This window comes from Nomascus leucogenys, chromosome 12 (assembly GCF_006542625.1).
Source record: "Nomascus leucogenys isolate Asia chromosome 12, Asia_NLE_v1, whole genome shotgun sequence".
NCBI lineage: Eukaryota > Metazoa > Chordata > Mammalia > Primates > Hylobatidae > Nomascus > Nomascus leucogenys.
In genome coordinates, this window is record NC_044392.1 from 96,178,304 (window position 1) to 96,191,426 (window position 13,123).

A 13,123-nucleotide genomic window follows, 5' to 3' on the forward strand; every position below is an offset into this window, starting at 1 on the left:
GTCATATAAATGGAATCATATAGTGTGTAGTCTTTTGATTTTTTTAAATCTTTTCATATGTAGTCTTTTGAAACAGATTTGCCTCTCAGGATAATGCATTTGAAATTCAGATATGTTACTGCATGTCTAAATAGTTTGTTCCTTTTACTACCAAGTAATGTTTACTTTTTTTTTGTTTTGTTTTGAGACGGAGTCTCACCGTCGCCCAGGAGTACAGTGGTGCAATCTTGGCCCACTGCAACCTCCGCCTGCCAGGTTCAAGTAGTTCTCCTGCCTCAGCCTCCCGAGTAGCTGAGACTACAGGTGTGTGCCACCATGCCCAGCTAATTTTTTGTATTTTTAGTAGAGATGGGCCATGCTGGTCTCAAACTCCTGACCTCATGATCTGCCCGCCTCTGCCTCCCAAAGTGCTAGAATTACAGGCGTGAGCCACCATGCCTGGCCTAATATCTCGTTTTTTATGGGTATACCACTATTTATTTACTTACTCATTGGCGGACTTTTGAATTGTTTCCAATTTTTGGCGATTACGAATAATGTTGCTCTAAAATTTATGTGTAGGTTTTTGTAAGAACATGTTTTCATTTGTCTAGGACAAATACCTAGAAGTGGGGTTATTGGGTTTTGTGTTTGTTTAATCCTTACAGTTATATTAAACTGCCACACTTTTTACCAGCGTGTCTACCATTTAGTATTCCTTCCAGGTATATATTGGAGTTCCAGTATGACGTTTTCTTAGAAGAAAACATAGGAGAAAGTCTTCATGGCCTTGGGTTAGACAAAGAGTTCTTAAAGACATTAAAAGCATGATCCATTAAAGAAAAAAATTAAAAATTTTTGTTGACAAAGGACATTCAGAGAATGGAAAGATAAGGTTGGATGTATTTATAAATCATATAGCTACCAAAGGACATGTATCCAGAAATATATAAAGAACTCTTAAAAACTTTAAATAATAGAATCTTTTCTTCAAATAAAGCCTTACTTGGAAACAAAAACAAATAAGTGAAAACAGAATTGCTCTCAAGTCAGGATAGGGAGACTGAACCCCTCCTATTTCATCTTTAGCTTGATGATGACTTTCATCATCTTTCCCTCACTTTCTAACCTCTTTCCCTCTTCTTTTGACTTGTAAAACATTTAAGTAAACATCCCAGTGATGAAGCATTTGTGATTTTGTGCTAATTTAGAATTTTGTTCATTTTCTCATATGTACATTTATGATGGTCAAGGATCATTTATACTTTAAAAAAAAAAAACAGGCTGGGTGCGGTGGCTCACACCTGTAATCTCAGTACTTTGGGAGGCCGAGGTGGGTGGATCATGAGGTCAGGAGATCGAGACCATCCTGGCTAACATGGTGAAACCCCGTCTCTACTAAAAATACAAAAAATTAGCGGGGTGTGGTGGCAGGCGCCTGTAGTCCCAGCTAGTTGGGAGGCCGAGACAGGAGAATGGCATGAACCCGGGAGGCGGAACTTGCAGTGAGCCAAGATCGTGCCACTGCACTCCAGCGTGGGTGACAGTGTGAGACTCCATCTCAAAACAAAAAAACCAAAAACAACAACAAACATCTTAAGCCTTGTCTGCTTAGTTTCTTTTGTTTTTTTAATATTTATGCTCTTTTGAAGAGTATTTTGAAAATTTCCTTTTTAACAGTAATTTTTACAGTTTAAGGATTCTAGAGATCATATACAAGTAAGATTGACAAGACAAAAAAAGATTCCAGAGAAAAATGTTAAAGAAGCTGCTTTGATTTTTTTTTTAATGTTTTTCAATCCTAGCTCAGTCTGCATCTCCAAAGAGAAAAAAACAGCACAAGAAATACAGAAGTGTTATTTCAGACATATTTGATGGAACAATCATTAGTTCAGTGCAGTGTCTGACTTGTGACAGGGTGAGTATGAGGGTATTAGAATACACAGAAAATTCCTGTCAAATGATCTTTAAAAATGTGACAAGATGATGTGAAAAGTTTAATTCCTTCTCTTTGCTGTTGATGATCATACATGCATTTATTGTGTTTACGTCAATACAGATTGATTCTAGGTGTAGAATTTACTTTTTTGGAAGTAGCAGCATCCTGTTTAAAGGATGGTGAGCCATCACTGGACAGGCACATATTATCCTTCGTCATCTATTTTGGTTACATATAAAGGTGAGAAGTTGCTTAGCAACAAGAATTGGTAATACCTGCATATTCTCCCAGGCTGATGAAATTTGTATACTGGGAATCTGTTGATATTCACAGGTACAAAGCTGTGAATGTATCTCTTACATTTGGTCATACATGGTTTGTAAATATTTTTCCATGTTTAGGATGGGACTCAGATACTAAAGGTAGTGTCAAATTTGTAGACAATAACAAAGGCATACATTAAAATCATCATGAATTTTTTAATAACACTTCAATCCTTCAGAGTTTCTTTGAGCTTTTCTTAAGTGCAGTTTTACTTTAGTGCAATGATGAATATGAAATAACATCTCAAAAACAAAAAGAAGATTTCAATTATTGTGTTAGAATCTCGAGTCAAATCTAAGAACTTTCAATAGGGTCATTTTAATGTAGGTTATTTTGGTACTAAATATTTAAGTGGGATTATCACGCATGTTTTTAGCTATTTAAAATTAGATGCCAGATTTTGTCTCACCCTTTTTAAAAAACATTTTAAAACTACCATCAAAGGTCAGTTTTCAAAAGTAAATACAATAGTGCTTAAGAGTTTGGACCTCAAGATGCAGTGGCTGGATTTGGGGTGTTTAATGCTGCAGTGTCTGTGATTGTAATGGGGATGCTAATAGCTACTGCACAGGGCTTATGTGAAGATACCTGATACAGAGCAAGTGTTTTTTGTTTTTTGTTCTGCTATTATGACTATGAAAGCAGTTCAATTTGTGTTTTTTTGTTTGTTTTTTTGTTTTTTTTTGCTTATTTAAACATGCTTTGATCTTTAGAGTCTAAAATCTAACCTTGGAAATGTTTTGCTGCATTATGTTCGTCCCATTTTTAAAACACAAAACAATTTTAGGTATCTGTAACCCTCGAGACCTTTCAAGATCTGTCCTTGCCAATTCCTGGCAAGGAAGACCTTGCTAAGCTGCATTCATCAAGTCATCCAACTTCTATAGTCAAAGCAGGATCATGTGGCGAAGCATATGCTCCACAAGGGTGGATAGCTTTTTTCATGGAATATGTGAAGAGGTATGTATTTATTTTCTTTGTATTACATGATTGTTAAAACTGCTGTTTCTGCTGTACTGGCAGAACACTTCCTTTTTTTTCTATCAATGATGTTTCAGGTTTGTTGTCTCATGTGTCCCTAGCTGGTTTTGGGGTCCAGTAGTAACCTTGCAAGATTGTCTTGCTGCTTTCTTTGCCAGAGATGAACTAAAAGGTAAGAAATATAATATCTATGGATAAATTTTTGTAGGTGAATCTAAAATACTAGTGGGACTAAATAATAAAATGTATTCATAAAAGCTAAGTTTTAAGACAGCTTAATAGTACTTTCACATATTGGCATTCGGTTAGTGTCTACCTTGATAATATAAATATAACAAGAAAAATCACATCCTGAAGGAATTCATGTGAATTCCTGTAGTATAAGACAAATGATAAGTGAAATGTTTTAAAGCTATTCTGAGATCCATAGAAGGGCAAACTCAACCAAAATAATGGACTTATTTATGTGTCTGTAATTGTGAACTACTCCATATCATTTAAGGTCATTCACTATTTTTGTGTGTCTAGCACCTTGCTTGGACATATGACAGGCAGTCAGTAAGTTTTGTTCAATGAATAAGTGGAAAAGATATTATTTGAGGTAGGTCTTCAATGTTGGCAGGAGTTAAGGGAGGGGAAGGTAAACAGTAACCTGATTAATGAGCATAGATTAAAAAAAGGGAACCTTGTTTTACTGTGCTGGGAGGTCAGCATGGAGCAAAATCAAATAATTACAGGACCATAATAAGCAATTTGCTGTTAATTTGAAACCAATGCCAGATCTGTTTTATTTGCAGGTGACAATATGTACAGTTGTGAAAAATGCAAAAAGTAAGTGACATTGACAGTGCTTTTAATTGCATGTTGTGTTTTTTTCTTGGTTTTTAGAATTGGGTTTGTGGAGTTAAATTTGCCACTCTATTTAGAAAAATATAGGCCAGAAAGCTTTATCCTAGTAATAATAGAGATTAGCTGTTTTGTAAAACAAATGAGAGGTAAAAATTTGACAAATTTAATAGGCTTATTTAAGATGTGAGAGAGTATATTTTGAGGGATGAAATCTGTATGTGATTTTGCATAAAACGTTTTCCTAAATAAGGCAATATTTTCTTCTGAATTACCATTTTAACAGGCTAGATTCAGGAAGTGAAAGGTACAAAGTTTCAGATCTGCATAAAATTCCTAAAGGTTATACCAACTTTGATGTTATCTGCTGTTAACGATGGCAGATGAGAAAGACAGCTAAAGTCTGATTTTGTTTACATCTACTACCAGCTGCCTTTTTCTGTCTTGTAATCAATTTAGACTTTTAATGCTTCTTAGTGGTAAGTCAGAAAAAAGTATGTTTATTGCGGCACTATTCACAATAGCAAAGACTTGGAACCAACCCAAATGTCCAACAACGATAGACTGGATTAAGAAAATGTGGCACATATACACCATGGAATACTATGCAGCCATAAAAAATGATGAGTTCATGTCCTTTGTAGAGACATGGATGAAACTGGAAACCATCATTCTCAGTAAACTATCGCAAGGACAAAAAACCAAACACCGCATGTTCTCACTCATAGGTGGGAATTGAACAGTGAGAACTCATGGACACAGGAAGGGGAACATCACACTCCAGGGACTGTTGTGGGGTGGGGGGAGAGGGGAGGGACAGCATTAGGAGATATACCTAATGCTAAATGACGAGTTAATGGGTGCAGCAAACCAACATGGCACATGGATACATATGTAACAAACCTGCACATTGTGCACATGTACCCTAAAACCTAAAGTATAAAAAAAAAAAAAGTGTTGGAAGACTTGGTGAAAAGCAACTATTTGTGAGGCAAAGTGAACTGGAAATTTCTTCTCAATCTCTGTAATAGAAATACAACGACTTGCTAATAAGATCTGGGATAATACAGACTTCTAGTTCTTGGCAGTAACCTCAAGGAAACATTGATCTGCAACTGATGATGACATGACAGAAAGGAATGGTATACTATTTGGTTGATAAAGATGAAAAAGCTGACTTCTACTTTTGGAGAAAGTATCACTTTGTTCTCGAAGCCCTAGCTGACTGCTGAAAAGGAAGTTGGCTTGGAAAGGGATTGTTCCTTGTAAAGCAAAGCATACTAAGAAAAAGATAACAGTGAAGATGGAAAACAACCTTGCATCTACCTCCAAATTCAGAGTAGAGATCTGTCAAATATATATTAATTTTGATTATTAATAATAAGCATCCTTTATCTTTTTTTACACATGTAAGAATAAAGTTTTTTTTTTTTTTTTCATTTGAGACATAGTCTCATTCTGTTGCCAAGGCCGAAGATTCAGTAGCATGATTACAGCTCTTTGCAGCTTCAGCTTCCTGGGCACAAGCGATCCTCCTGCCTCAGCCTCTCAAGTAGCTGGGACTACAGATGCATGCCACCATGCCTGGCTAATTTGTATTTTTTGTAGAGATAGGGTTTTGTCATGTTGCCCAGGCTGGTCGCAGACTCCTTGGCTCGCAACGATTTGCCAACATTGGCCTCCCAACATGCTGAGATTACAAGCATGAGCCACTGTGTCTGGCCAAGACTTTTTTTTTTTTTTTTTTTTGAGAGGGAGCCTTGCTCTGTCGCCCAGGCTGGAGTGCAGTGGCATGATCTTGGCTCACAGCAACCTCTGCCTTCTGGGTTCAAGCAATTTTCCCTGCCTCAGCCTTTCGTGTAGCTGGGATTACAGGCGCCCACCACCACACCCAGCTAATTTTTGTATTTTTACTAGAGATGGGGTTTTTCCATATTGGTCAGGCTGGTCTTAAGCTCCTGACCTCAGGCAATCTGCCCACCTCGGCCTCCCAAAATGCTGGGATTATAGGCGTGAGCCATGGTGCCTGGCCAAGAGTTTGATATGTTGACTTGAACTACAAATTTTATAAAACTGAGATTTTGCTTTATCTAGTTTTACTTAATATCTAGATGTTTTAAAGGGATAGCCACACCATAGACAGTAGCACATTTGTTGAAACAAAACAGTTTTCATCAAAGAGTTATACAACTCTCTAAATTTTTGATTACTGATATCTTGGTTTAAATTACTGTTGTTATTTTTTGAGGTGGAGTCTTGCTCTGTTGCCAGGCTGGAGTGCAGTGGCACAATATTGACTCACTGCAGCCTCTGTCTCCTGGGTTCGAGTGATTCCTCTGCCTCAGCCTCCTGAATAGCTGGGACTACAGGCGTGTGCCACCATGCCCAGCTAATTTTTTGTATTTTAGTAGACATGGGGTTTCACCATGTTGGCCAGGATGGTCTCCATCTCCTGACCTTATGATCGGCCTGCCTCGGCCTCCCAAAGTGCTGAGATTACAGGCGTGAGCCACTGCGCCTGGCCGGTTAAAATTATTTTTTACAATAAGGGACTCCAGTGTTTTGATTAAGATATTTAATGTATACAGGTAACATAATTCAGTTGCAAGTATTTCTAGTCTGATATCTTTTGTCTCTGCATTTTCTTTCTTTCTTTTTTTTTTTTTTTTTTGAGACGGGATCTCACTCTAGCCCAGGCTGGAGTACAATGGTGCGATCTTGGCTCTCTGCAAACACCAAGTGGTGTTCAAGTGATTCTCCTGCCTCAGCCTCCCGAGTATCTGGGACTACAGGCATGTGCCACCATGCCTGGCTAATTTTGTATTTTTAGTAGAGACGGGATTTCACCATGTTTGCCAGGCTGGATCTCTGCATTTTCTAAAAGAGTTTTGCTGCAAATTTAAATATACTAAGTTTTTTTGTAGACTAATTGATTTTCTCTTTTCTCCCCTTAGGTTGAGAAATGGAGTAAAGTTTTGTAAAGTACAAAAGTTTCCTGAGGTATGGGCATTATTTTAATTCAACTTATATTGTGTGATAGGAACATAAAGTATTGATGTAACAAAATGTAGTAATAAATTCTCTTTGCTTGGTTGAAGAATTGAATGATTGCTATGCATGCCTTTTTAAGATTATTCAGTTTTAAAATATTGAGTTAAATACCGTAAGTGCCCTTTAACAATGTGCTGTGTTGAACAAAGTTTAATCATACTTGCAGGATCTTGCCAGGTTTAAAGTGTAAAATTAGAAAAACAAATAGCAGTGAACTTAGAAAGTACCATGTTTCACCATTTCCATATTTTTAACATCTCTGGAAGCAGGTTATAATTGCAGATTAATACTTAACCTTGACACTTCAGTATATATTGAGTAGACTTCTTTATCTAGCATTTAAAACTAAATAAAAATCTAAACTTTATAATTGTATTTTGATTGAACACCTCAGTTTCTTGCTTGTTGAATAAAAATATTACTAAGTTTTACCTGTTATAATGCTTTTTGTTTTCTGTATTGACAAATTAGTTTTGAATTTTATTCTCTTTTAGATTTTATGCATCCACCTTAAAAGATTCAGACATGAACTAATGTTTTCCACCAAAATCAGTACCCATGTTTCATTTCCGCTAGAAGGCTTGGATCTTCAGCCATTTCTTGCTAAGGATAGTCCAGCTCAAATTGTGACATATGATCTTCTGTCAGTCATTTGCCATCATGGAACTGCAAGTAGTAAGTATATAGGTTTAACAGTTGTTCCCAGATTTAAAAAAAAATTAAAATAAGCCTGGGCGTGGTGGCTCATACCTGTAATACCAGCCTTTTGGGAGACTGAGGTGGGCGAATCACTTAATTAAAGCCAGGAGTTTGAGACCAGCCTGGGCAACATAGTGAAACCCCATCTCTACAAAATAAATAAATAAAAAAATAAACATCCTAATTAATCTTTTAAATAATATCTGAATAAAAGAAAAAACGTTAAAAACAGATGTTACTGCTAATTATTAAAAATGTCAGACAATTTTATGCAATTAAATATTTTTACTATGATGTTTCCAATATTGAAAATTGTATACAGTTAATAAGGCATTAACATGATTTTTTTTTTTGGAGACGGAGTCTCGCTCTGTTGCCCAGGCTGGAGTGCAGTGGCGCAATCTTGGCTCACTGCAACCTCCACCTCCTGGATTCACGCCATTCTCTTGCCTCAGCCTCCCAAGTAGCTGGGACTACAGGCGCCTGCCACCACGCCCAGCTAATTTTTTTGTATTTTTAGTGGAGACGGGGTTTCACTGTGTTAGCCAGGATGGTCTCGATCTCCTGACCTCATGATCCGCCTGCCTCGGCCTCCCAAAGTGCTGGGATTACAGGTGTGAGCCACCACGCCTGGCCCTAACATGATTTTTATACTGGGTTTTTTAAGATTATGTGTTCTAGGCTGGGCGCGGTGGCTCACACTTGTAATCCCAGCACTTTGGGAGGCCGAGGCGGGTGGATCACGAGGTCAGGAGATCGAGACCACGGTGAAACCCCGTCTCTACTAAAAATACAAAAAAATTAGCCGGGCGTGGTGGCGGGCGCCTGTAGTCCCAGCTACTCGGAGAGGCTGAGGCAGGAGAATGGCGTGAACCCGGGAGGCGGAGCTTGCAGTGAGCCGAGATTGCGCCACTGCACTCCAGCCTGGGCGACAGAGTGAGACTCCGTCTCAAAAAAAAAAAAAAAAAAAAAAAGATTATGTGTTCTAGCTGGGCGTGGTGGCTCATACCTGTAATCCCAGCACTTTGGGAGGTCAAGGCAGGTGGATCATATGAGGTCAGGAGTTTGTGACCAGCCTGGCCAACATGGTGAAACCCCATCTCTACTAAAAATATAAAAAATTAGCCGAGTATGATGGCGGGCACCTGTAATCCCAGCTACTCGGGAGGCTGAGGCGGGAGAATCGCGTGAACCCGGAAAGTGGAGGTTGCAGTGAGCTGAGATTGCACCATTGCACTCCAGCCTGGACAACAAGAGCAAAACTCCATCTCAGAAAAAAAAAAAAAAAAAAAAGAAGAATATGTTTTCTAATAGCTGGGTGTTTGTGGGGGCTCAGTCAGGCTGGTGGGGAAAATTTTAGTTATAGAAAATATACACAAACCCTTCTGGAGGGCTGGGAGTTTTTACATGTAGTACTTGGCTGAAGGCAGCCTTGTCCCCTTAGTTAAGTAAAGTAGAGTAGAAACAAAGGCATGTGGGGAGGTTATCTAACTAGCTTGTTTACCCATGTGGTCCTAAGACTAACCTTTGGTTTACCGGGTTCTTAATTGCTTTCTACTTGGGAGGTTTGCAATGTCAATTACCCTCTAGTGGTGTTGACTCAAAGCTTTGTCAATTAATCTGTACTGAATAAATGCGAGTCTCACTGGCTGGTCAAGGCTGCTGTCTGCAACTGTTTACAGCACTCTTCTTGGAGTATGTAAGTGGCCCGGATGCTCAGCCAGACTGGCAAAGCAGAATATCTGTGTCAGTGTACTTTATTCATCCGTCATTGGGTCAGGGTCTGTGGGACAGACCCCCGCAGGTGTTAGTAACTCATGCCTGTAATCCCAGCACCTTTGGAGGCTGAGGCAGAAGGATAACTTGAGGCTCGGAGTTTGAGAACAGCCTGGACAACATAGCAAGACCCCATCTCTAAAAAAATAAAAATAAATTAGCTGGGTGTGGTGATGTGCACCTGTAGTTTCAATTACTCAGGAGGCTAAGGCAAGAGGATAGCTTGAGCCCAGAAATTTGAGGCTGCAGTGACCTTTGATCCCTTCACTGAACTCCAGCTTGGGCAACAGAGCAAGACTGTCTCTTAAAAAATAAAAAAATTTAAAAAATTACATGTTCTGTCAAAAGGTGATGAGGGAATGGTGGCAAGTATGCAAATTGAAAAAAAATACAAGCATAGTTCTTCCTATATTCCAGCTACTGTGCTAGGCACTGGAAGGAAATATAAAAAGTTTATCTTCCTTTCTTCTGTTGTTTTTGTATTAGTGTAATGATTTCTTTTCCCTCAAATTCAGGTGGACACTATATAGCCTACTGCCGAAACAATCTAAATAATCTCTGGTATGAATTTGATGATCAGAGTGTCACTGAAGTTTCAGAATCTACTGTACAAAATGCAGAAGCTTACGTTCTTTTCTATAGGTAATGGAAATAACTATAGATGTGAAAGGGCATCTCACATTTTGGGCTTATCAGTGACTTCTAAGACATTCTAATGGATTGCTGAGTCAAGATTAGAAATTGTTTTCCTCCTATTTCATTACAGTAAAATACAGTAAAAGGCTGTATATGTAGAATGATTCTTTGTTCAGAAAATGCTAAATCATTTACTTGAAGAGCAAAGGGATATATTTTGTTTTAGAAAGATTAATTTTAGTGCCGGGCACAGTGGCTCACGCCTGTAATCCCAGCACTTTGGGAGGCCGAGGCGGGTGGATCACGAGGTCAGGAGTTCAGGACCAGCCTGGCCAAGATGGTGAAACCCTGTCTCTACTAAAAATACAAAAATTAGCCAGGCGTGGTGGCAGGTGCCTGTAATCCCAGCTACTGGGGAGGCTGAGGCAGGAGAATCGCTTGAACCCGGCGGTGGGGGTTGCAGTGAGCCTAGATTGCGCCACTGCACTCCAGCCTGGGCAACAGAGTGAGACTCCATCTGAAAAAAAAAAAAAAAAAAAAAGAAAGAAAGATTAGGTTTAGTTTAAAAATTAGGCATTGATGGTCTGAATTAAGTACCAAATTTTCTCCTAAAGTAGCTAATAATGAAAGTATTACTATAAAAATATTTGGTATTTTTTAGCATCTTATAAAAGAAGATGTTAGCTTCTGAAACAGAAGCAGATTAATTATTTACCTTGATCTTATTAACAAACATTTGAATGCTTACTGTGTTCCAGTAGTTATGTGGATATCTGTAGGTAAGATACAGTTTCATCCCTATGGGTATATAATGTATTTGGTGGATAATACAAAGTATATTTCTCTTGAAATTCCCAAGACCTAATAAAGATAGTGTTAATATGTGTGTTAAGTCTAATAAGAAAAATCCATCTACTAGTAATGTAGTAAAATGCATATTGAATTTAACTAATCATTGTCCTTAATAGGAAGAGCAGCGAAGAGGCACAAAAAGAGAGGAGAAGGATATCAAATTTGTTGAACATAATGGAACCAAGTCTCCTTCAGTTTTATATTTCTCGACAGTGGCTAAATAAATTTAAGACCTTTGCCGAACCTGGCCCTATTTCAAATAATGACTTTCTTTGTATTCATGGAGGTAAGAAATCCTGTAATGCAAAGCAGTGGTAGAAGTTTGCTGTAAAATAATTGGCAAATTAGGAGAGCCAAGAATTTTCCTCTCCCACTTATTTCCCATTTCCCCACCTGCATTCAAACTTAATGTGTTTTAATTCCATATGGTTTCAGAAATTCACCTTTCCTTTTTAATTGTAGGTAATCTCTAGCTTCTTTATTGAACATATATTTACTGAGTACATACTTTCTAAACTTTTTGCTAGTGCCTAAGGACACTAAAGATCCTTTTTCTTCTGTGAAAGCTCCAATTTCATAGTAGAGTCAGATACATAAACAGCTGTTTACATTACAGTGAGCTCCTCTATTATACGTCATTTTTCCCACCTGAGGCATTCCTGTGCTGGTGATTTTATCTGTTGACTGTATTGGTGGTTCTTAGCCCCATTGTCTAAATGAGTAGCTGGCTTTTTTCCCCAAGTATGGAAATATATCTGGGATTTAAGAAAAAAAAGCCTCATAATTAAATATAACTTTGGCCCTTGTAAGATTGGCTGTGTTAATGTTTATTCCTACAATAAATAGGACCTTTGTGTGACGCCGATTAAACTTCAAGATTGAAGATGGGATATTCATGGTAATTATGTTTGTAGTGAAACCAAAAGGGATAGGGATACCTGTATTGGACATATAAATTTTAAAGTGTATGTTCATCTTGGGGAAACACAATCACCAAAAATGCTTTATAATTACCTTTCTTGGGAGAGAGAATGTAAGAATAATGATTTAGCTGGGTGCAGTGGCTCACACTTGTAATCCTATTGTCTCAGGAGGCTGAGGCAGGAGGACTCCTTGAGCCGTAGAGTTTGAGGTTGCAGTGAGCCATGGTCATGCTGCTGCACTCCAGCCTGGGTGACGGAGTGAGACCTTGACTCAAAAAAATGGCCAGACACAATGGCTCATGCCTCTAATCCCAGCACTTTGGGAGGCCAAAGCAGGAGGATAATTTGAAGTCATGAGTTCGAGACCAGCCTGGGCAACATAATGAGAGCCTGTTTCTACAAAAAAAAAAAAAATAGTTAGTTGGGTGTGTTGAAGCATGCCTGTAGTCCCAGCTACTCAGGAGGCTGGGGTGGGAGGATCCCTTGAGCCCAGGAATTTTGAGGCTGCTATGAGCCATGATCATGCCACTGCACTTTCTAGACTGGGTGACAGAACAAGACCCCGCCACTTAAAAAAACAATGATGATAGATCTGTCATTTAGTTACTGTTAAAAAAAAAAAAAAAAAAAAAAGAGTTTAATCTTTGAAAGGAATATAATTAAAAGCATGAAACAGATATGTTTAAATTTTTTTTTAGGTGTTCCTCCAAGAAAAGCTGGTTATATTGAAGACCTGGTTTTGATGCTGCCTCAGAACATTTGGGATAACCTATATAGCAGGTTTGTTTTTTAAATCAGACCATACAGTGTTGTGAAAGTCGGTTAAACTGGTTAAAAGGGGATTGGATTATTTCACAGATACTCCTTGTGCTGTGTGTTTATTCTTTTTCCCTCACTTATTCATTCTAAAGTGTGAGTAGGAAGACTTTGTAGCTACTGTGGCATAGTCTAGATAATTAATTTTAATTTTTTCTAATTGTCTGTCTGTAAAGGTATGCTATGGTAATTTAAGTACCTTGTTTAAAATATTTTGCATATTCCCACACTAAAATTTTACATATGTATATACTCCCACAATTGAGTATCTTACTCTTAAATTGTAAATTTTTTTTCTTGT

The 13,123-nt window shown here is 38.1% G+C and overlaps 1 protein-coding gene across 4 annotated transcripts in view; it reads left to right on the forward strand.

Moving 5' to 3' along the window:
• The window catches only part of USP33 (ubiquitin specific peptidase 33), a 64,972-nt gene that overhangs the window by 35,154 nt on the left and 16,695 nt on the right, over positions 1-13,123 (forward strand). For 2 of the 4 annotated variants that reach the window (XM_030825158.1, XM_030825161.1), the window contains 9 exons: positions 1,785-1,897; positions 3,030-3,202; positions 3,301-3,395; positions 4,021-4,054; positions 7,024-7,069; positions 7,615-7,795; positions 10,111-10,237; positions 11,200-11,369; positions 12,705-12,786. In XM_030825158.1, coding sequence (XP_030681018.1) covers positions 1,785-1,897; positions 3,030-3,202; positions 3,301-3,395; positions 4,021-4,054; positions 7,024-7,069; positions 7,615-7,795; positions 10,111-10,237; positions 11,200-11,369; positions 12,705-12,786 — 1,021 coding nt within the window. The remainder of the gene's footprint in view (positions 1-1,784; positions 1,898-3,029; positions 3,203-3,300; positions 3,396-4,020; positions 4,055-7,023; positions 7,070-7,614; positions 7,796-10,110; positions 10,238-11,199; positions 11,370-12,704; positions 12,787-13,123) is intronic. The other 2 variants (XM_030825159.1, XM_030825160.1) reach the window with 1 other exon arrangement.